Source organism: Neomonachus schauinslandi, chromosome 11 (assembly GCF_002201575.2).
Source record: "Neomonachus schauinslandi chromosome 11, ASM220157v2, whole genome shotgun sequence".
Lineage (NCBI taxonomy): Eukaryota > Metazoa > Chordata > Mammalia > Carnivora > Phocidae > Neomonachus > Neomonachus schauinslandi.
The window spans coordinates 46,903,108-46,926,554 of NC_058413.1; the positions used below are offsets into that span (position 1 = coordinate 46,903,108).

Genomic DNA, 23,447 nt, shown 5'->3' on the forward strand with positions numbered 1-23,447 from the left:
TACCCCTCTGTACCAACCATACAAATCCCACCAAACAAGTTCACTCACTGCACCACACACAAACCCTGTACCACACCCCCTCCCTCCAGGCCTTTGCTCCAACCACCCCTACACCTCCATTTCTACCCACCATAAATGCTATCCCCTTCAGAAGCCTCCACCACCCAAAATCAAGATGGCCCTTCCTCACTCTGCATTTCCCAAGCACTCTGTACTTTCTATTTTACACTACCACAAACGATTTTTCTCTCCCAAGATCGTAAATTTCTGAAAGGCCCATGTCTTATCTATCCTGGCACTCCCACAGTACCTCACATGCTACCCAGGAGGCAGAAGGCTTTCAATAAATGCTGAAGGAATTCTTTCTAAAAATTCTCTTTTAACATTAAAACTGTAATATTTTAACGACAACAATCTTAGGAAATATCCTACTCCTGTCTCCTATTTCACAGATAAAAAGACTGGGGCCTGAGACTTGGCCTAAGTCAAACACTGATTAGTAACAAAACAGGGATGAGAACCCAAGTCTCCTATCTGCCTGTCCCACAACAATGGGGTGCCAGAAACATTCCCTTCTGCCTAGTTACATCCTTCAAGACTGGGTCATTCTCCATAAACTCTAGGAAACCTTTACTGGCCCTCCTGTCCACTGAACTCCTACTCAGCATTTAAATGAATTGTTTCATATGCCAGTATCTCAAATACCTAGCTGCAGCTCAGCAAGGGAGGGAACCCTGCCTAATAGTTGTATTCCATATGTTTCACAGAGACTACTAGTAGGAGTGTAACACTTAAGGACAGATTAAGGCAGGATATCTAACTCAAAACCACCTGTTGTGATGTTGTCTACAGACTATATGCCATTAAACTACCTACAGTAAATGCCACTGGATTTCATTCTAAATGACCACCTTTAATAAGTTATTTCAGGCAATTAATCAACTTAGCCCTCTTCAGAAATCAAACAGAAAATATCAATAAATTTGACGACAAAATTTTTTTAAATTTCCCTTTAAAAAGAGATACCACAAAGAAACAAAAAAAGGCTGATAGCTCCAATATTCAAATTACTCTTCTAAATTAAAGATGAGAACCTAATTAAAAAAATGGACAATGGACATAAATGGGAAATTTGTAAAAGAAACTGATGGCTAATAAATATAGAAAAAGATGCTTAACCTCACCAGTAATCAAAATAATGCAAACTAAAAGAGCGGTTTCTTTTTCCTTGAGTAACAATACCTGATGTTTGAACAGATATAGGGGAGTGAAGATAGCCACCACCCAACACTGGAGAAGGAATAGAGAAGGTTTTCTCCATCACTACTGACATTTTGGACCAGATAATTCTTTTTTTTTTTTAAATAGACTCCATGCCCAGCATAGAGCCCAACACAGGCTTGAACTCATGACCCTGAGATCAAGACCTGAGCTGAGACCAAGAGTCAGACACTTAACTGACTGAGCAGCCCAGGCGCCCCTAGACCAGATAATTCTTTGTTTAGCAAGCAGGGGGAGGTGCGTCCTATGCATTACAGGATGTTTAGCAGCATCCCTGGCTGAAAACATCTAAACGTCTCAAATATCTAAGAATAGGAAAATGGTTAAATAAAACATGGTGCATCAACACAGTGAAATAGTTCATAGCCATTATTAAGAATGTTGTCTGTATCTATGAGCAGTGATATGGAAAGATGACCCTAATACCTCTTTAAGAAAATAGGTTACAGAGGCACCTGGGTGGCTCAGTCGGTTAAGCGTCTGCCTTTGACTCAGGTCATGATCCCACAGTCCTGGGATCGAGCCCCACATCAGGCTCCCTGCTCAGTTGGGAGTCTGCTTCTCCCTCTCCTGCCTCCCCTGCTTCTTATCTCTCTCTCTTTCTGTCAAGTAAATAAAATCTTAAAAAAAAAAAGATTATAAAAGCATATGAAATACAGTCCCATTTATATAAAAGGATATATATGTTTGTGTATATACAACTGTGTGCATGCATATGTGTATGTGTACAGAGCAAGGAGAGGGAGGAAAAGGGGTGGAAGAGAGAAAAGATGTTAGAAAGACATTCACTGAAAAGTTAACTGCATCCGCCCTTGGTGGTGGAATTTTGGGTACTTTTACCTTTGCCTCTATACTTCAATGCGTTGTTTAAATATTCTATGTATTATCTTTATAATCAGAAAAAGTGAAGGTTTATATTTATGGAAAATTTAAAAATTAAATATGTCTGGGGGTTCCAGCTGGAGAACACCAATGAAATTACAAAATATGAAGAGATCACTGTAAGAATATAGAGTGGATGAAACTAACTCAGTTCAGTCATCCACAAAGAACTGTGCTTTGCCATGCCTCCTGAAGAAGCCACACGATGGGCAACAAAGTCTCCCAATCTGGGACAACTTCCTTATGTTCCAGTCTCCCACTGGACTATAGCATAAACAAATGTCTTTAAGAAGATAAATCATGTATAAAAAGATTTAACTCCAATAAGTGTCTGCACCTATCTCTCCCACTACTTTGTAAGTTCCATAAAGGGAAGGTCTACATTTTATCCAACTGTGTCATACCAAAACCTAATAAAGTGCCTGATGTTCAACAAATGTTTGCTAAATGAGCCCTATTTAAGAATTTTCTTATCTCTCTCTTTAATTTAGTTTGCTTCTCCATCATCTTTATCTAGATCTAGGTCTTGAATTTACTTCACTGTATTACCACTATATTCCACTGGAGAGAATTTTTGTTTAACTGGAATCTCTAATTCAGATCACTTTTAGAGTAAAAACCAATGCCTCCATTAGTTATTCACACCACCAGAACTAGCAGACGTAACTCATCTGAACTGAGGTCTAGAAAAGCAATCCAGTTCCTCAAAATTCGAGTAGAGATTTTTGAGGAAGGGACTCAGTAAGAATTAACAAGTGTGAGATAGAACTCTGTAACAGAAGAAAGAAAAATTAGGTAGTTCAATTTAGTACACTCTACTCCAAAAGAAAATCTGAAGCCACAGTATACACCCAAAGTGATGATAAAGATCACAAATCTGAGGTTTATCTTTGCTGCCCCCTCTTCTGACCACTCTGTCTCCTTATGGTCTCCATAATATGGCTCCCATCCCTATCAATCTCACGAAATTGCTTTTTCAAAAGGATTCTGTAGCAGACGCAGAGATGTACCACTCAGATCCCTCAAGAAAGGAAATGCTGCCCAGCTACAAGGACTGTAGTTAGCTGATTCAGGGTCCTCAGTCAATGACTGAGCAAGATGGTGGTATCATTTGCTCCTAGTTTTGTCAAGTCGGTATCACAATCTAACAGCTCCTTTTCCCAATCCTGCTTCCTCTTTTTTTTTTTTTTCATAGGTGTTTCTTCTCAATAGCCCTTTTGCACTCCCAACTCTGTCTCACCATCTGCTTCCCGGAGAACCCAATGTGGGACAGATACCTTCTGAACAAGTCATTCTCCCAAGTTGCTGGCATTTGGCAGTCTGGATCATCCCCCTCCTCTTAGACTTATTTTTGTTCTTCTCCTTAGAAGAATGAGGGGTGACGAAGGTGATCCCACAAAGGCACTTCTACCAAAGCTCAATTTTCAGCCCTGAATTCTTCTTTCTCCTTATTCTCTTCTTCAAAAGTGCTTTTATTCTGACAATGTTAAGTTACCTCTATTCTAATAACTTTCAGATCCTCCTCTGGTCTTTTCCCCTCAACTGAACTCTGATTTATATCCCTAATTCTAGAGATTTCTACATCAATTTGCCTCACATCCAAAAAAACCCAAAGAAGAATTCATTACCTTTTTCCTCAAAACAGGCTTCCCACCCTGATGCTAACTTTGGTACCATCATTCCTTTAACAACAAAATCGTGAACTCTCCTCTTCTTGTACCTCTTTTACTTATAGTTTGTCCTACAGCTAAGTCTAATTCAGCACCCCCAATGTCAACTCCTCTCTCCACTGAACGAGCTGCTCTTTCAGCTTATGGTTAACCAGAGAATGTAATGCTGGGGAAACAGGGGCTCCCTGTCCTCAGTAGCAGGTCCCATTCTCCCTTCTGAGACTCTAACAAAGAGCTGCTGCAGAGCAAACACTCAACAGGATATGACTGTGGTAAACACATCAAGCCAATATAGTTAAATTAGAAGGCTAACCCTCAAAGACCTCATCTGGTACTCCACATTTTACAAATGAGGAAACTGAAGCCCAGCAAGAAATGACTTCCCATGGCTACATAAGTATCAGAGCACAGACAGGTCTCCTGACTCCCCAACTAGTGCTCTTTCCTGACACTTTTTCCTGTTTTCCCAAGGGATTTATTTTCTGTATCTTTCATCATATATGTTCTTATAGACGAGTTTGACACATCCCTTAAGGTCAGTGACAAATGTCTCTTCCTCTAGAAGTATTCTCTGACCTAACTCCTCCAATCCTCCCCATAGGCTAGACAGGTTCCCCTCCTCTGTGTGCCCAGCACTTTTTTTTTTTTTTGGTGAAAGTTTAAAGAGTTAGAAAATGAACACTCATCTTTACACAAGAATGACAATTAATAAATGGACAAAAATGATAGAAATTATCTTAAAAATCACTATATTGCAGCCAACAATAAAATAATTCATTACAGGCAAGTGTTATGAATAGATCCCACAAGCCTTAGGTGAAATGTATACTTTCTTTATCTCCCTATATTTGAATTGATAGCTTGCTGGGTCTGTCTCATTCACAAGACTAAAGCTCAGGGTGCCTGGGTGGCTCAGTCGTTGAGTGTCTGCCTTCGGCTCAGGTCATGATCCCAGTGTCCCGGATTGAGCACCGCAACAGGCTCCCTGCTCGGCAGGAGGCCCGCTTCTCCCTCTCCCACTCCCCCTGCTTGTGTTCCCTCTCTCGCTGTGTCTGTCAAATAAATAAGTGAAATCTTTAAAAAAAAGAAGACTAAAGCTCTATAAGGGTAGGGAACATATCTGTTTGATTCCCACTGCCACCATCCCAGTCCAGCACTGATCAACTGACTCATCAACTTTCACAGATGCTCCCCAATTGGTCTCCCCATCTCCAGCCTCTCACCTCTAATTACCACACCCACATCCTCAGAATAATCTCAAAACTCTACCTTTGTCATAAATTCCCAAAAAGTTTTAGTAACGTCCGCTCTTTATAGGACCAGTTCTGAATTACTGGCTCTAATGTAGTCAGTCAACAAATATATGTTAACCATCTATTCTGTACAGGAACAGAAGCATCAAAAATGTAACCCCCGGGCGCCTGGGTAGCTCAGTTGGTTAAGCGACTGCCTTCGGCTCAGGTCATGATCCTGGAGTCCTGGGATCGAGTCCCGCATCGGGCTCCCTGCTCAGCAGGGAGTCTGCTTCTCCCTCTCACCCTACCCCCTCTTGTGTTCTCTCTCTGTGTCTCAAATAAAAAAAAAATTTTTTTTAATCTTTAAAAAAAAAAAGAAAAAAAGAAAATGTAACCCCACATCCATCACCCTAGGAGCTGAAAGAATTGATGGGGATGTGCCGCCTGGCAAGGCAGATAATGCTCCATCTTCCCAGAGCTGCTTATGCAATGAAATATCGTACCTCCAACACTGTTCAGCACGTGTTGGAGCACGGCTGGTACACCATGCTCACATATACCACCCTCCTGGTCCAGAGCAAATATACTTGATTACCAAACAAAGGTATTCCTAAGGAAGCAAAAGGTATAGAAGGCACAGAAGAATCCTAAGATGAAAAAATTAGTTTTTCCAATACTACAGAAATCTCTCCCTAATCACAGTATCTCTTCATTTATGAAATTCAACTATATGCAGATTTACTCCTAAATACCTTTCCACAGTTAATTAATTGCTGAGAATTGCAGTTTCAAGTAAACACAGATTTTGAATTAAAAAAAAAAAAAGGAACCTGAAGGTATCATGAGAAGAAGGAAATAAAGCAGAAAGCAAAGCAGAAAAATAGATTCATGAAATGAATCCCTGGGGAAGATAAAGGAAGCTGAGACAAAGGGCTACCTTAGACTTATGCTGTAGGACAGGACCAGGGACACACATAAGAAAGACTACAGAGGGAAGTTGGAATACCTTGAGTTCCAATGTACTAATTATCCACTGAGGGAACTACATAATAACCCTCGTGTTGGGAGGGAATGAGAACATAGCCAGTAATTCAGAACTGGTCCTGTCTGTGATGGCAAATGGAGTAAGTGAGAAAAGGTCACACAAAGCCTCTTCTGTCTCTAGCTTCCAGGTACTACATACCTCAGGACTACAGTGAGACCCAAAAGGAAATACAAAATGGAGACCAAGAAGGTTAAGAACTCTGAGTCATAAGATTAGAAATGCACACTGGCTCTTAAGATGGAGGGACACACACACATACAGTGCCTCACAGTTTGTATATTACCTTCAATAAAGCAGAAGTTTATGTGTTATTTCAAAAAAACGCCAAAACTTCCAACTCATTTCACTGAAAAGCTGTTAGCAAATAAGGAATGAAGAAAGGAAATAACCCAGAATCCATTATTACCATTTTAAGATTTTTAAATGTCTCCTACAAATTCTTTATTTGGACAGCTGTCTTTACTATTTTGTTTTGGCGAAATATAAAAAATATTTACAAAGACATTTACAGGCTCATTCATGATTCCAATCCCCTAATCCCATTTTTTAATTAGATTTTTTAGTTCCTCAAAAGAAACAACTTTTACCACAGAGTTCATAGAAACCTAACACTAAAGATTAGGGGAAAAGGGGCACCTGGGTGGCTCAGTTGGTTAAGCATCTGCCTTCGGCTCAAGTCATGATCCCAGGGTCCTGGGATCGAGCCGTGCATAGGGCTCCCTGCTTGGGGGAGAGCCTGCTTCTCCCTCTCCCTCTGCCTGCCACTCTGCCTACTTGTGCTCTCTCTCTGTCTGTCAAATAAATAAAATCTTTTAAAAAAATGAAGTTCAAAACCTTAAAAAAAAAGACTAGGGAAAAATACTATACATGCCAAGTTCACAAAAATTAATCATATTTTTACGTTGTGTTTAACACGATAAAAGCCCTTTACTGCAACTTGCTTCCTTTATACAGTTGTCCTGCTTATGCAAGGGACATATTCCAAGTGGATGCCTGAAACCCTACTGGATAGTACTGAACCCTAGATAGTTTTTTTTTTTCCGATACATACATATCTATGATCAAGTTTAATTTATAAATTAGGCACAGTAAAAAGATTAACTAGTACTAAAATAGATTAATTATAACATACTGTAAGAAAAGTTATGTGAATATAGTATCTCTCTCTCAAAATACTGTACTATATTCACCCCTCCTGTAATTATAAGAGACAATAAAAGGTCTACGTGATGAGATGAAGTGAAGTGAATGATGTAGGCACTGTGACATATTGTTAAGCTACTACTTTTTTTTTTTTAAAGATTTTATTTATTTATTTGAGAGAGAGACACACAGCAAGAGAGGAAACACAAGCAAGGGGAGTGGGAGAGGGAGAAGCAGGCCTCCCGCAGAGCAGGGAGCCCGATGCGGGGCTCGATCCCAGGACCCTGGGATCACTGACCTGAGCCGAAGGCAGACACTTAACGACTGAGCCACCCAGGCGCCCCTATTACTGAACTTCTGACGATATGTCAGAAGGAGCATCATCTGCTTCCAGACCACATATGACTGCAGGTAACTGAAACTGTGAAATTCAAAAATGCAGATAAGTGCGGACTACTGTATTTTTAACTGACACACTGGCCAGGCTCAATTACTTTTGTAACCAGTAAGGTTAAAAATTCTTGAGGCTAACTGTATATATGGGAATAGAACATATAATATTCATAAGATACACAAACCAAACTGCAAAGCAAAGAATAAAAGATATTTAGCTGAAAATCTATCATTGAAGAATGAAAAAAGATTCAAACTACCCATGTTGTTCCCCCCAATTTTTTTCCACTTAGATTCTCTTTTACTTCAGAAGGGCCCAATTTAAAACAAAACAAAACCCTGTGTTTCTAAAAACAACAGGATAAAAGTGCACAGCCAAAAAGCTTATTTCAAGACATTTCCAGGAGTGACATGTAATTCGCACTGCAACCATAATTGCAAAGTTATAATAAAGATTGCAAAAAATATCACTAGATTTTGCTATATTTAAAAGGACAACTTACTAAAACAATAAGAGTATTAATTTTAAGGCACATTTTGATCTCTGGAAGGGAACATAACAAACTAGTAATAATGGTTACCTCCAGGGCAGGAAAATAGTATGGCACAGGGCTTGAAGAAAACTTTTCACTTCTGTAAATGCCCTTTTGAACTTTACGAATTTTTTTTTAATTTATTTGAGCAAGAGAGAGCAAGAGAACATGAGGCGGGGGTGAGGGGCAGAGGGAGAGAGAGAGCAGACTCCCCACTGAACAGGGAGCCTGACACGGGGCTTGAGCCCAGGACCCTGGGATCATGACCTGAGCCGAAGGCAGATGCCCAACCAACTGAGCCATCCAAGCACACCGAACTTTACGAATTCTATACCATGCGTTTATATGAACTATTCCAAAATTTCTCTTTGATGTACAAGTGTTTAAATAATAGCCTTCATCACCTTATCTTCTTGGAATTACATGTATTTTTTTCTTTTTTTAAATTTTTATGTTATTTTAATTCCACTATAATTAATAGAAAGTGTTATATTAGTTTCAGGTGTACCATATAGTGATTCAAGAATACATTACTCTGGGGCGCCTGGGTGGCTCAGTTGGTTAAGCGACTGCCTTCGGCTCAGGTCATGATCCTGGAGTCCCGGGATCGAGTCCCACATCGGGCTCCCTGCTCAGCGGGGAGTCTGCTTCTCCCTCTGACCCTCCCCTCTCTCATGTGCTCTCTCTCTCTCTCTATTCTCTCTCTCAAATAAATAAATAAAACTTTTAAAAAAAAAAAAAAAAAAAGAATACATTACTCTGGGGCGCCTGGGGGCTCAGTTAGGTCATGATCCCAGAGTCTTGAGATCGAGTCTTGTGTTGGGCTCTCTGCTCACTGGGAAGTCTGCTTCTGTCTCTCCCTCTGTCCCTCCCACCCCTCCCCCCCGTTCATTCTCTCGCTCAAATAAATTCTTTTTAAAAAAAGAAAAAAGAGGGGTGCCTGGGTGGCTCAGTCAGTTGGGCATCTGCCTTTGGCTCAGGTCATGATCCCAGGGTCCTGGGATCGAGCCCCACATCGGGCTCCCTGCCTAGTGGGGAGCCTGCTTCTCCCTCTCTCTCTGCAGCTCCCCCTGCTTGTGTTCTCTATCAAATAAATAAATAAAATATTAGGGGCGCCTGGGTGACTCAGTTGGTTGGGCAACTGCCTTCGGCTCAGGTCATGATCCTGGAGTCCCAGGATCGAGTCCCACATCGGGCTCCCTGCTCAGCGGGGAGTCTGCTTCTCTCTCTGACCCTCCCCCCTCTCAGGTTCTCTCTCTATCTCATTCTCTCTCTCAAATAAATAAAATCTTTAAAAAATAATAATAATAAAAATTTTAAAAAGAATACATTACTCAGTGCTCATCACAATATATGTACTCTTAATCCCCCTTACCTATTTCACCCATCCCCCACCACCAACAACTTCCCTTCTGGTGACTACCAGTTTGTTCTCTATATATAAGTCTTTTTTTTTTTCTTTTTTTCTTTGTTCATTTGTTTTGTTTCTTAAATTCCACATGAGTGAAATCATATGGTATTTGTCCTTCTCTGACTTATTTCACCTAGCATCATGCCCTCTAGATCCATCCATGCTGTTGCAAATGACAAGATTTCACTCTTTTTCATGGCTGAGTAATATTCCATTGTATGTACGGGCACCTGGGTGGCTCAGGTGGTTGAGCGTCTGCCTTCGGCTTGGGTCATGATCCCAGGGTCCTGGGATCGAGTCCCGCATGGGGCTCCCTGCTCAGCAGAGAACCTGCTTCTCCCTCTGCCCTTCCCCCATGCTCATGCTCTTGCTTGCTCTCTCCCTCAAATGAATAAATAAAAAATCTTAAAAAAAATATGCCATTGTATGTATACAACACATCTTTATCCGTTCATCTATCAATGGACACTTGAGTTGCCCCCTTGCCTCCATATCTTGTTGTTATAAATAATGCTGCAATAAACAGAGGGGTGAACATATCTTTCAAATTAGTGTTTTCATATTTCATAAATACCCAGTCATGAAGTTACTGGATCATATGGTAATTCTATATTGAATTTTTTGAGAAACCTCCATACCATTTTCCAGAGTGGCTGCACCAGTTTGCATTTCCACCAACAGTGCATGAGGGTTCCTTTTTTTCCACATCCTCACCAACACTTGGTGTTTCTTGTGTTCTTTATCTTAGTCATTCTGACAGCTATGAGGTGTTATCTCCTTGTGGTTTTAATTTGCACTTCCCTAATGGTAAGCAACGTTGAGCATCTTTTCATGTGTCTGTTGGCCACCTGGATGTCTTCTTAGGGGAAATGTCTGTTCACAGGTGCCTGGGTGGCTCAGTCGGTTAAGCATCTGCCTTCGGCTCAGGTCAGGATCCCAGAGTCCTGGGATCGAGCCCCACTTTGGGCTCCCTGCTCAGCGGGGAGTCGGCTTCTCCCTCTACCCCACCACCCTGTTCATGATCTCTCTCTCACTTTCTCTCTCAAATACATAAATAATTTTTTATTTATTTTCTTAAAGATTTTATTTATTTATTTATCAGAGGGAGAGATAGAGCACAAGCAGGGGGAACAGCAGGCAGAGGGAGAAGCAAGTTCTCTGCTGAGGAAGAAGCCCCATGCGGGACTTGATCCCTGGAATCATGACCTGAGCCAAAGGCAGACGCTTAATGACTGAGCCACCCAGGCATCTCAATAAATAAAATCTTTATTAAAAAAAAAGTCTGTTCATATCTTCTGCCCATTTTTTAACTGAATTATTTGGGGTTTTTGGTGTTGAGCTGTATAAGTTCTTTACATATTTTGGATACTAACACTTTATCAAATGCAGCATTTGCAACTATCTTCTCCCATTCAGTAGGCTCTGTTTTAGTTTTGTTGATTGTTTCCTTTGCTGTGCAGAAGCTTTTTATTTTGATGTAGTCCCAACTGTTTATTTTTGCTTTTATTCCCCTTGCCTTAAGAGACATATTTAGAAAAATGCTAAGGCCAATGTCAGAGAAATTATTGCCTATGCTCTCTTCTACGACTTTTATGATTTCAGGCTGGAATTGCATGTACTTCTAAGTAACAATGGAGATTTATTACCTTTCATCAAGACCACTGAAATTCTAAATCATCTGAAGATCATTTTAAAACATAAGTAGAGGGGCGCCTGGGTGGCTCAGTCATCAAGCGTCTGCCTTCGGCTCAGGTCATGATCCCAGGGTCCTGGGATCAAGCCCCACATCAGGCTCCCTGCTCTGCGGGAAGCCTGCTTCTCCCTCTCTCACTCCCCCTGCTTATATTCCTCTCTCGCTCTCTCTGTGTCAAATAAATAAATAAAAATCTTTAAAAATAAAAAAATAAAACGTAAGTAGAGAAGAAAATAACTATTGCCTCTACTTCAAATAATATCCCCTATACCTATTTCCATTGACTTCTGCAAATTTACATCAAAACCTAAAAATAACAAAGTCTGCTTTAGATGGCATATTAATAAGGTTTCATAACATATAGAATCCACACACAAATGTTCCTCATTAAAAAAATATATATCCAGGGGCACCTGGTTGGCTCAGTCAGTGGAGTGTATGACTCTTGATCTTGGGATTGTGAGTTCAAGCCCACATTGGGTGTAAAGATTAATTAAAAATAAAATTAAAAAAAAATAACACACACACAGACAAAAGAAGGGCATAAAAACTAAAACCAAACGAAAGAAAAAAATGGGTGGAAAAAAATTGTAACATTCAACTCTATGATACTTATCAAGCTATCTATATGTACCTAGCATCTTCCTATACGTATGTTTCCATCAATCACTCAGTAGTTTTTAATCTCACATCAGTTAGAGTGTATATTGAAATTGCATTCAAGGGATGTCTGGGTGGCTCAGTCGTTAAGCGTCTGCCTTTGGCTCAGATCATGATCCCAGGGTCCTGGGATGGAGTCCCACATCAGGCTCCCTGCTCCGTGGGAAGCCCGCTTCTCCCTCTCCCACTCCCTCTGCTCGTGTTCCCTCTCTCGCTGTGTCTCTCTCTGTCAAATAAATAAATAAAATCTTAAAAAAAAAAAACCTTTAAAAAAAGTAAAATTGCATTCAAAACAAATAGTCTTATAGTTTGTTCTAAGGAAAGACTATTCATAAACACAAGTCTAAAAGCAAGTAGAGAATGTGTTTCTGAAGATTTCCTTCCCCACCATATCTACTTCAGCAGCTGACAAGTAATCACTACACAATTAGGAAAAGCTTAATTTAAAATAATAATTCAGGGGCACCTGGGTGGCTCAGTCATTTAAGTGTCTGCCTTCAGCTCAGGTCATGATCCCAGGGTCCTGGGATCGAGCCGCATCTGGCTCCCTGATCAGCGGGGAGCCTGCTTCTCCCATTAGCTCTTCATCTCCCCCACCACTTGTACTCTCTCTTGCTCACTCTGTGCTCCCTCTCTTTCTCAAATAAAAATCTCTAAAAAAATAAATAAAATTTGGGGCGCCTCGGTGGCTTAGTCATTAAGCGTCTGCCCTCAGCTCAGGTCATGATCCCAGGGTCCTAGGATCGAGCCCCGCATCAGGCTCCCTGCTCTGCGGGAAGCGTGCTTCTCCCTCTCCCACTCCCCCTGCTTGTGTTCCCTCTCTCATTGTGTCTCTCTCTGTCAAATAAATAAGATCTTTAAAAATAAATAAATAAATAAATAAACAAAATTTAAAAATAAAATAAAATAATAATTCAGTTTAATGTTCCTCTGTATCCCGCCTGAAAAACAGAGTAACACCAAATCAATAGAGTTGCCTTCTAACAATCCCCTTGTTAAACTAATACAGCTGATGACTTATAGGGCGGTACAAAGGCTGAGTGTGGTGGCGGGTAAAGACTTGTACAACCGCAGCTCAGGTGGGGAGCCAGAAACACAAGTGGAGCCAAAGAAAGGTCTCCTGCAGAGGGTGCACAAAATGCAAGGAAGAAGCCTGGGAGATCACAGGGAATGCGGAAGGAAGAGGGAGAAAGAATCAAGGTTAAGAAAAGTGAGGCAGAGATGGTTCCCCTTTTTTTGGAGGGTACCGGGAGCAGGGGCTTGGGGAGGAGGAAAAGGGTACATTAATGAGGGTCAGGAAGATATTGACCTACATTGACCTCATGCCCAGTTGTCTTAACAAGGAAGCATCACTGTGACTAAACAACCTCAACATTTTGCCTCTATAGTAGCTTATGCAAGTCACAAGTGGTTTTCCAATTCTGTGTTCTATATTTTTATCTTATTGATAAATTTAATGAAAGTCTATGTTTGCAACAACAAAATAATATCTTAACTTATGTTGTTAATTTATTCTTTGGATTTCAAGTTACAGAATTTACTGAGGTAGTAATTTTTGTTTTACTCAAAAATATGCTTATTAGTTAATAAAAATTAGGTATAAAACATAAGCTTTTTTTGTACTAAATTGGAGACCCTGGAAGAAAATATTTACTAATTTTTTAAAAGATTTTATTTATTTATTTGAGAGAGAGTGGGGGTTGGGGGGGGCAGAGAGAAAGGGAGAAGTAGACTCCCCGCTGAGCAGGGAGTCCAATGCAAGGCTGGATCCCAGGACCCTGAGATCATGACCTGAGGCAAAGGCAGACATTTAACCGACTAAGCCACCCGGGTGCCCCAGTATTTACTACTTATAGCAGTGACTCAAACACATCTATCTAAATGAGTACTGTACTACAAAGTAATCTCCTAAAAGTAAAAAAATGAATTTATTCCCAAGATGATGCCAATACTCCAAACTTTTCACAACTTCTCTTTAGAGAAGAAATATGTAGTTTATAAGCTATAGCTGGGAAGAGTCACTCTCATTACTTTAAAATCTCCAAAATATATGTATAGAACAATAATAATAATAACTCTCAAAGATAAGAGACTATGTCTTCCTTGAAATCTCTTCTCCCTCAGTTCCAGTGTTGCTCCAAAGTGGTTCTTACTCTTGTTTCCAGTCCCTCAGCTTCTATTCTTCCTCTCACCACATACTCTAGTCATTCCCCAAGGCCATCAATTAATTCCTCTCTTTTTTCCAAGTTTCAACTAATCAGATCCTGTACTGACAGCCCCACCCTTGCCAAGGACATCATCTCCAGCAAGGACGTCAAAAACAAAACAAAGTAAACAAAACCCTATACATGTTCAAAGCTAACTTTCCTTTCTTCTCTAACAGTTCCTTTTCGTAACTTTCCTGTTTCTATTAAAAACCACTACTATCCATTGGTCATCCACAGTTGAAATTCTGACTCTGTCCTTTTCATTTCTCCTCACACCCAATCATGAGCCGAGGCTACTAGACAGCAAAATTCCTTCACCCACCATCCCCCACTTGTCCATCCTCACCACCTCCAGCCCCTATTACCTCTCATTAGGGCTACTACAATTGTTCCCTAATTCCAATATGCCCAATCCACTCTAACCCAGGTCACATGCTACAGCCCAAGTGACTTCCTAAAGTGCACTTCTTATCATGGCCCATCACTTCTCAGAAAACTTGGAGGCTCTGTGGCACCTACCTCATTAACCTGGTACTCAAAGTCTTCCATGCATTAACCACAATCTATTTCTATTGCTTTATCACCAGCAATAACTCTCTCTTAAATATACATTCACACACACACACACACACACACACTTATATTCTATACTGCAATCAAAATAAATTACAGAGAAGTCCCCATAAATGCCTGATAATTCCTGTCTGTCGCAAAGAGTTCACAGGGATGCCTTGGAGCTAACAGCAGTCAACAAACATCCAAGGAATATCCAATGAATGAATGAATAGAACGGGCTTACCTCTCTCTCCCGCATTTCTATATAATCACATCCTGTCTTCAGAGTTCATTTCAAAGCTTTTTTCATGAAATAATCTCACCAGTAAAATGTAATCACCTTGGGGCACCTGGGTGGCTCAGTTGTTAAGCAACTGCCTTTGGCTCAGGTCATGATCCCAGGGGCCTGGGATCGAGCCCCGCATCGGGCTCCCTGCTCTGCGGGAAGCCTGCTTCTCCCTCTCCCACTCCCCCTGCTTGTGTTCCCTCTCTTGCTGTGTCTCTCTCTGTCAAATAAATAAATAAAATCTTTAAAAAAAAAAAAAGGTAATCACCTCTTCCTCTAAAATCTCATGGCCCCTAATCTTCTTTTTTTTTTTTTAAGATTTTATTTATTTATTTATTGGAGAGCGAGCCAGAGAGAAACAGCATGAGAGAGGAGAGGGTCAGAGGGAGAAGCAGGCTCCCCGCTGACCCGGGAGCCTGATGTGGGACTCGATCCCAGGACCCTGGGATCATGACCTGAGCCAAAAGCAGTCGCTTAACCAACTGAGCCACCCAGGCGCCCGGCCCCTAATCTTCTAACCCACTCAACATCCTCTATCCAATATTTATTTCTTATCTCAACCACCAGATCTTACTTTTCTTTTTCTTCTTAAAGATCTTATTTATTTATTTGAGATAGAGAGCAACTGAGAGAGGGAGAGAGAGAGAGAGAGAGAGCGCGCGCGCGAGCGCACGAGTGGTGGGGGAGGGGCAGAGGGAGAAGCAGACTACATTTCTTTTTTTTTTTTAAGATTTTATTTATTTATTTGACAGAGAAAGACACAGCGAGAGAGGGAACACAAACAGGGAGTGGGAGAGGGAGAAGCAGACTCCCCGCCGAGCAGGGAGCCCGATGCGGGACTCGATCCAGGGACTCCAGGATCATGACCTGAGCCGAAGACAGTCGCTTAACCAACTGAGCCACCCAGGCGCCCCCAGACTACATTTCTTAAGGATAAGGTAACTGAGTAATATAATTGAGAGAGAGAGAGAACCAACCATCTCTAATGGTTAATTATTTTCTTAATTTGCCTACCAAAATTTAAACTCTTTGAAGGCAAAAATTTGTATTTGTTTCCTTTTCCCCCCCCATCTCTACTAGCACCCCTAGCATTGGGCACAGTATCTAACACATGAAGTGTCATTACATAGTTAGTGATTATCCATTCGTTGTGTCAAATATTGTGAAGGTAATTCAAAAAGGCAAATTCAAAAATATTTTAGAATGCCCATATAGTTTTACAAAGTGATAAACTTTAACACTTGTTTTGGATATTTAGTCTGGTATTTAATAAACCAATTATGGTATTAACTCTTAAGAATCTAAAAATAGCAAAAATGAACTACTGAGGCTTCATCAAGCTATTGGGACAACACCAAAGGAAATATCAACAAAACCAAAAGACAACCACAGAATGGGAGAAGATATTTACAAATGACATATCAGATAAAGAGCTAGTATCCAAAATCCATAAAGAACTTATCAAACTCAACACCCAAAGAACAAATGATCCAATCAAGAAATGGGCAGAAGACATGAACAGACATTTCTCCAAAGAAGACATACAAATGGCCAACAGACACATGAAACAGTGCTCAACATCGCTCGGCATCAGGGAAATCCAAATCAAAACCTCAATGAGATACCACCTCACACCAGTCAGAATGGCTAAAATTAAGTCAGGAAATGACAGATGTTGGCAGGGATGCGGAGAAAGGAGAACCCTCCTACACTGTTGGGAATACAAGCTGGTGCAGCCACTCTGGAAAACAGTATGGAGGTTCCTCAAAAAGTTGAAAATAGAGCTACCCTACGACCCAGCAGTTGCACTACTGGGTATTTACCCCAAAGATACAAATGTAGTAATCCTAAGAGGCACGTGCACCCCAATGTTTATAGCAGCAATGTCCACAATAGCCAAACTATGGAAAGAGACTAAATGTCCAGATGAATGGATAAAGAAGATGTAGTGTATATATATATATATATATATATATATATGGAATATTATGCAGCCATCAAAAAATGAAATCTTGCCATTTGCACCAATGTGGATGGAACTAGAGGGTATTATGCTAAGCGAAATACGTCAATCAGAGAAAGAAAATCATCATATGATCTCACTGATATGTGGAATTTGACAAACAAGGCAGAGGATCATGGGTGAAGAAAGGAAAAAATGAAACAAGACAAAACCAGAGAGGGAGACAAACCATAAGAGATTCTTAATCTTAGGCAACAAACTGAGGTTTGCTGGAGTAGAGGGGGGTGGGAGGGTGATGGACACTGGGGAGGGTATGCTATGGTGAGCACTGTGAATTGTGTAAGACTGATGAATCACAGACCTGTACCCCTGAAACAAATAACATATTATATGTTAATAAAAAAATAAATTTTAAAAAGAGAAGAAAAAAGAGCCTAAAAATACTAATCTTGTTATGAAATTAACATGGTACCTTACACAGAATAGACACACAAAAGGTTATTGTACGAACAAATGAATGAATGAACAAATTAAGGCAAAAACTCTACTCCTAGACAATAAATCAGTGGACATCAAACTTCAGAGTCAAAACAAAAAGGAAAGATCTAAATAGAAATTTTTTCTTAATATTTTCCATGCCAGGAAGACTGGTAAGATGAACAGAACGAAATCAATCCCAAAGTCTCTCGGTTAAGCAGACAAGGGACAGACAAAATACAATTGCATAGTTGCATTATCAACATCTTGCGGGTGAAGGTATGTACTGGGATTTAATATTTCTTGCCAAGCCTTTCAGTCAAGAATCCTCTTTTTGTATAAGCAGCCACAAGGACAATTTTGAATGGAGTGCAACAAAAGTAACAGAAACATCTCATTTATGTCGGGCGCCTGGGTGGCTCAGTTGGTTAAGCAACTGCCTTTGGCTCAGGTCATGATCCTGGAGTCCTGGGATGGAGCCCCACATCCAGCTCCCTGCTCAGCAGGGAGACTGCTTCTCCCTCTGACCCTCTCCCCTATCATGCTGTCTCTCTCTCTCTCTCTCTCTCTTAAATAAATAAATAAATAAATAAATAAATAAATAAAATCTTTAAGAAAAAAAAGAAACACCTCATTTATGTCATCAGCTAAATGAGAAAAAATTAAGAAACACTGGCTCAAAAGTTGGAAAATCTTGGTACTAGATTTAGCTACTACTTACAGCTGGAAGTCTGGGCAAGCCACCAAACACCTCATAAGCTTAATCCACCTTATCTATAAAATTAAAGAGTTATCGGGGCACCTGGGTGGCTCAGGCTCAGGTCATGATCCCAAGGTCCTGGGACTGAGCCCCACTTTGGGCTCCCTGCTCAGTGGGGAGTCTGCTTTTCCTTTTCCCTCTGCCTGCAGCTCCGCCCACTTGTGCGCACTCTCTCTCTCTCTCAAATAAATAAATAAAATCTTTTTTAAAAAAGTTAAAGAGTTATCTGGGGAAAAAAAACTATTAAGAGATCTTTAAAATAAAAATGGTGGTTGAAAGCAAAAAAATTTTAACATTGTCTGATAAGGTTTTCAATGTGTGTAAATTAATAAATATGACAATTATAAAGCAGGGAGGTTAAAAGGACTTAAATGGTGATAAGGTTTCCACATTCCTCTTAAAGTGGTAAAATATTAATTCTAAGTAAACTGAAAAGTTAGGTATGTATTATAATCTCTAGAGCAGCCATTAAGAAAACTATACAAAGAAATATAGTCAAAAAACTCATTATTGAGGCGCCTGGGTGGCTCAGTCGGTTAAGCATCTGCCTTCTACTCAGGTCATGGTCCCACGGTCCTAGGATCAAGCCCCACATCAGGATCCCTGCTCAGCGGGGAGCCTGCTTCTCCCTCTCCCTGCAGCTCCCCCTGCTTGTGCTCAATCTCTCTCTCCCTCTCTCTGTGTCAAATAAACGAATAAAATCTTTAAAAAAAAAGAACTCAGTATTAAAATGAAATACTAAAGTATATTCAAATAATCTAAAAGAAGGAAGGAAAGGAGAAACAGTGGAACAAAAAATTGGAAAACAGAAACCAAACAGTAAAATTAGTAACCTTAAATCTAACCATGTCAATAATCACATTAAATGTAAATGGCCTAAACACAACAATTAAAAATAGAGATTGTCAGAATGGATTAAAGAACAAGACCCAACTACATGCTATTTACAAGAAATCCACTTTAAATATAGTGGTGTAGGTAAATTAAAAGTAAAAATAGTGCAGGTGCCTGGGTGGCTCTGTCGGTTAAGCATCTGCCTTCAGCTCAGGTCATGATCCTGGGGTCCTGGGATCAAGTCTCACATTGGGCTCCTTGCTCAGCAAGGAGCTCCCCCTGCTTGTGCACTCTCTCTCACGCTCAAATAAAATCTTTAAAAAAAAAAAAAAGTAAAACACAGCTCTATTCATAATCACCAAAAAGGGGAAATAACACAAATGTTCAAGGGTGAATAGATTAACTTCAGTTATCCCATTACATGGGATACATACAAACCATACAATGGATTACTTAATAAAAAAGAATTATTAATACATACTCACAATAACATGGATGGGTCTCTAGGGCATTACCCTGAGTAAAAGAAGCCAGTGTCAAAAGGTTACATACCAAATGACTTCATTTACATGACACTGTGGAAAAGACAAAACTATAGCAATTAAGAACAGAGCAGACCACTGGTTGACCCCAGCTGGAGGTGCAAGGGCAATATGAAGCTTCCTGGGATGACAGAACGGATGGAAACCTGATTTTGGTAGTTATATAAATTTGTACATTTGTTAAAACTCATGGAACTGTACACCAAAAAAGTCAATTTTTCTGTAATTTAAAAGTAAAATAAAAATTAAGAGAATGATCTCTGTGAACCCTTCTAGACTATGATTTTATGAATGAGAAGAAGAGAGGAGTGTGAAAGTAAGATGAAAGGAGAACAAATGCTAAATCCTACTGGCATAAAAACCACTACTCATAAAAACCTCCTGATTACTGCACAAAATAAACAAAGCAAATCCAATCTTCAGAAATTCATTCCCAGAAAGAGGCTGAGAAAACCAGACATTCAGATCCAAAATGTGGATATTAGAAATGCCTGTGAATGGCTCTTCTTGTCTATTTCTATATTTTACACTTTGAAGAAGCTGCCAATTTCTCCTGGCTAAATGCCACTTTCCCTGCTTGGGGTTACTCAATTTACAAGCATTCCTTTATTTATACCCTATACTCTCAAAGATGGGGTCTTTGGCAGTCACAATAAAGACTCTGCCAGAAAGATCAGGGCTCCTAACCCGGAACTAAGGTCCCTGCGGGACGCAGCACACCCATGACTGACCTAAAGCCCCTAGGCGGGGAGGTCTTTCTCACAAGTCAGAAAGCGTCCCCCACCACCAAAGCCCCCAAAGGAGGAAGCCGCTGGAGACCGGGCTCTGGGCACTTCTCGCTCCTCTGAACAGCCAGACTGCCTCGGGTGCAGCTGGCCGTTTTGAGGGCTGCCTGGATGTGGAGCGTGCCCTCTACAGAAGGTTCTGCCCGGTGATCTTGGGTAAGTCCCTTCCTCTTCCAGAGTAGAGCGGTAATCTGGGTATTCTGCCTAAGGGAGCTTCCCATCGCTCTCTCCGAGTCTGAGACTTTCTGGGCGCCCCCCCCCCAACCCCGCCGACAGGAGCCCGCCTCGCCCCTCAGACCCCATCCCCACCTAACCCCCCCACCGCTCAGGGAGCCCTGAGGGGGCTAACTACCCGCCCGAGGGCACGGCCCGAAGGCAAGAAGGAGGCAGAACCGCCAAATCCCGGTCACTGGCCCCTCTCCGCAGAGCAGGCCGCCCCGCCGCATTCCTATTCACCCCTCCCTGGGGTCACCGCCCGCCGGGGCCGGCTTCCACCACCCGAGGGTGGTGGTGCGCGCGCCCGGGAGGGCCTGGGTTGGGGAGGGGGCGGGGGCGCCCACCTTGAGCTGGGATTTAGAGACCTTGCCGCTGTGGTCCAGGTCGAGTGCGGTGAAGGCGTGCCAGATGGCCTTGAGCAGCTCGTCCTTCAAGCCCCCCATGGCCGCGGCGTGGCTACCCAGACTGCCAGCCCGCCTCGCCGACCCTAAGGCGAGTCTGACTCCCCTCCGCCACCGCCGCCACAGCCGCCCGCCCTTCAGTCACCTGACCGTGGCAGGCCCCGCCCCTCCAGGCCCCGCCCCCGGGGCTCCGGCCTCGAGCCGGGCGCGCTGGCGTGGGAGCGCGGGGTGGACTCGGGAGTGGACGGGGCTAGCCACCCCCACGGGCCTTCCCTCCCGGCTTGGACGCTGAGAACTACCCCGCAGGTCCCTCGTGTTCCCCAGACCGCGTGGGGCCACCTTTAGTGCTTACGTGCTCACCAAACAAGACCCCAATTCCGGAGAAAAATATGAGAGTCGGGGTAAGCAGCGTCCAACCCGCGCCCCGCAGTGAAAAAAAAGGAGCCCCGCATCTGTCCCGAGGACGCACCACTGTCTGGAGGAGAACTAACGAGCCGGAAAAGTCCCCGAGCCGGGCCTCCAATGCTAGCGCAGTTCCTAGCCGGAGAGGATGTGGAGGGGGAGGGGAGGCAGGGAAGGGCTTCTGAGGGAAGGTTTATATTAATTTTTCAAACGTTTCTTGATGCGGGGGCACAGAGACGAGGTTTAAGGTTGGTTTAGAAGCCACAGAGTCAGGCAACGTTTTCTTCCCAACCTTCAGCTGTTGAGGGTCAGTTCACAACTTAGGAACGGTTTGACTCCGGTTATTGTGCCGTTCCTGGTATTTCTGTGCTTACACAACAGGAGTTATGAGAGAATCACAGCAAATCACTCCACCTATTTTACTAGTCAGAATGGGTGGACCATTTAAAAGAACACATCCAAGCCTATAAGAGCGTCCTCTTCATCGTAGATGTTTAATTAATATCTGTTAACAGTGGTCACCTGAGCTCTTTGGGCTTCAAATTCTCCACATACAAATGAACATGTTGCACCAGATGTTCTGGAGGGGTTCTTCTAGTGTTCACATCATAGGATAATAAGGACTGCTGGCTGACTCCAATCTGATGAAGTCACCAGGCACAGTTAGTGCCCTGCCTCTCCAATCCAAGACTAAATCTGGATGATATGGAGAGAAGAACAAATACCAAGAGTTTTGAAAAGGAGATCATTCTCAGATCAAGTTTGGTTTTGCTTTCTTCTTTTACGTTCCTAAATACACACATATGTACCTTATAAAAAAGGAAAAGATCATCATAAGGAAGGGGGATTGGGAAAAAGCAGAAAAGGAAGGAACTGCTCAATGAGCTGTAGACCAAAGGGAACTTGGTGGGCCAGAGGAAAGAATAGCCTAGGTGAAGGGAAGGGGCAGAAGCAGAGGGACTGCTCGTCCCTCACTGTGAGGGCCCTTGAGGCCCTACCCTACTTTATCACCATTTGTCAGGACTTATCTTGACATGCCAGTATCATTTCTCTCATTTACCTTCCCCAACTCCAGTCCAAATCGGCCAGTCAGGAAAAACATATGATTCAGCCTTTAATTTCTGAATGCCAACTCAGCTTTCCCTGGGCAGTGACAAAAAAGAAATCCTCCTAATTCTCAGGGTTCAGCTTAACCACTAGATGGTTCTCTCAGTATCTGTTAGCACCAAGCAGGTATTTCAAAGCTTTTATATATATATATATAATCACATGACTAGGACATTCTGAACTTCCAAATTCCCATTTCTCCCACAATACCAATTCTCATAATCCAAACAAATTTTAAAGCAGAATGATGTCATCTCATATTTTTCAGTGGCAGGGATGGGACACATAACTTGTCTCTTTAATTCACAGTTCCTCAGATGAAGAGGAGCTCCAATTAGGGAGCCTCATATACCTGGACCTGACTTTGATGAAATCCTGGACTTCAAGGCAATTCCATGAAAGGGGACATGAACTGTAGTGGCTGGGATGAGGTAAGGACTATGGTGGATGGTCTCCAAGATGGCAGAAATTAACTCTGTTCCTCTCTGTGGATCCATACTGATCTAAATATTAAGAGGTAAATCTAATTCCCCTCCCCTAGGATATGAGCTGAACTGAGTGGCTTGTTTGACCAACAGAATGTGGCAGAAGTAACAGCTTGGGACTTCTGAACCAGATCACAAAAAGCCTTTCAGCTTTCACCTGGATTTCTTGGAATTCTTACTCTTGGAATGCTCCCTCTTGGAAACTTAATGCCATGCTGTGAGAAGCTGAGGTCACAGGGAAAAGCCACATGAAGAGAGAAAACAATGCTGGCCACATCCCAGTTTCAAACCTACAGCCTAGACATTAGATATATAAATGAAGGAACCATCTTAGACATTCTAGTCCCAGCAGACACTGCATGGAAAAGAACTCAAATCCCAGACATATGACCCCAGTCAAGCTGTCCCTACCATCTCCAGCCATTTTTTTTTAAAGATTTTATTTATTTATTTGAGAGAGAGAGAGAGCACATGAGAGGGG

The 23,447-nt window shown here is 41.9% G+C and overlaps 1 protein-coding gene across 3 annotated transcripts in view; it reads right to left on the reverse strand.

Annotated features, from left to right (window-relative positions):
• The window catches only part of SWAP70 (switching B cell complex subunit SWAP70), an 82,180-nt gene extending 61,067 nt beyond the window's left edge, over positions 1-21,113 (reverse strand). For 2 of the 3 annotated variants that reach the window (XM_044919314.1, XM_021685300.2), the window contains exon 1: positions 20,916-21,101. In XM_044919314.1, coding sequence (XP_044775249.1) covers positions 20,916-21,014 — 99 coding nt within the window. In that variant the 5' untranslated portion in view covers positions 21,015-21,101. Of the gene's footprint in view, positions 1-20,915 lie in introns of all 3 variants that reach the window. The other variant, XM_021685299.1, reaches the window with a different exon arrangement.
• Between the last annotated feature and the right edge of the window lie 2,334 nt (positions 21,114-23,447).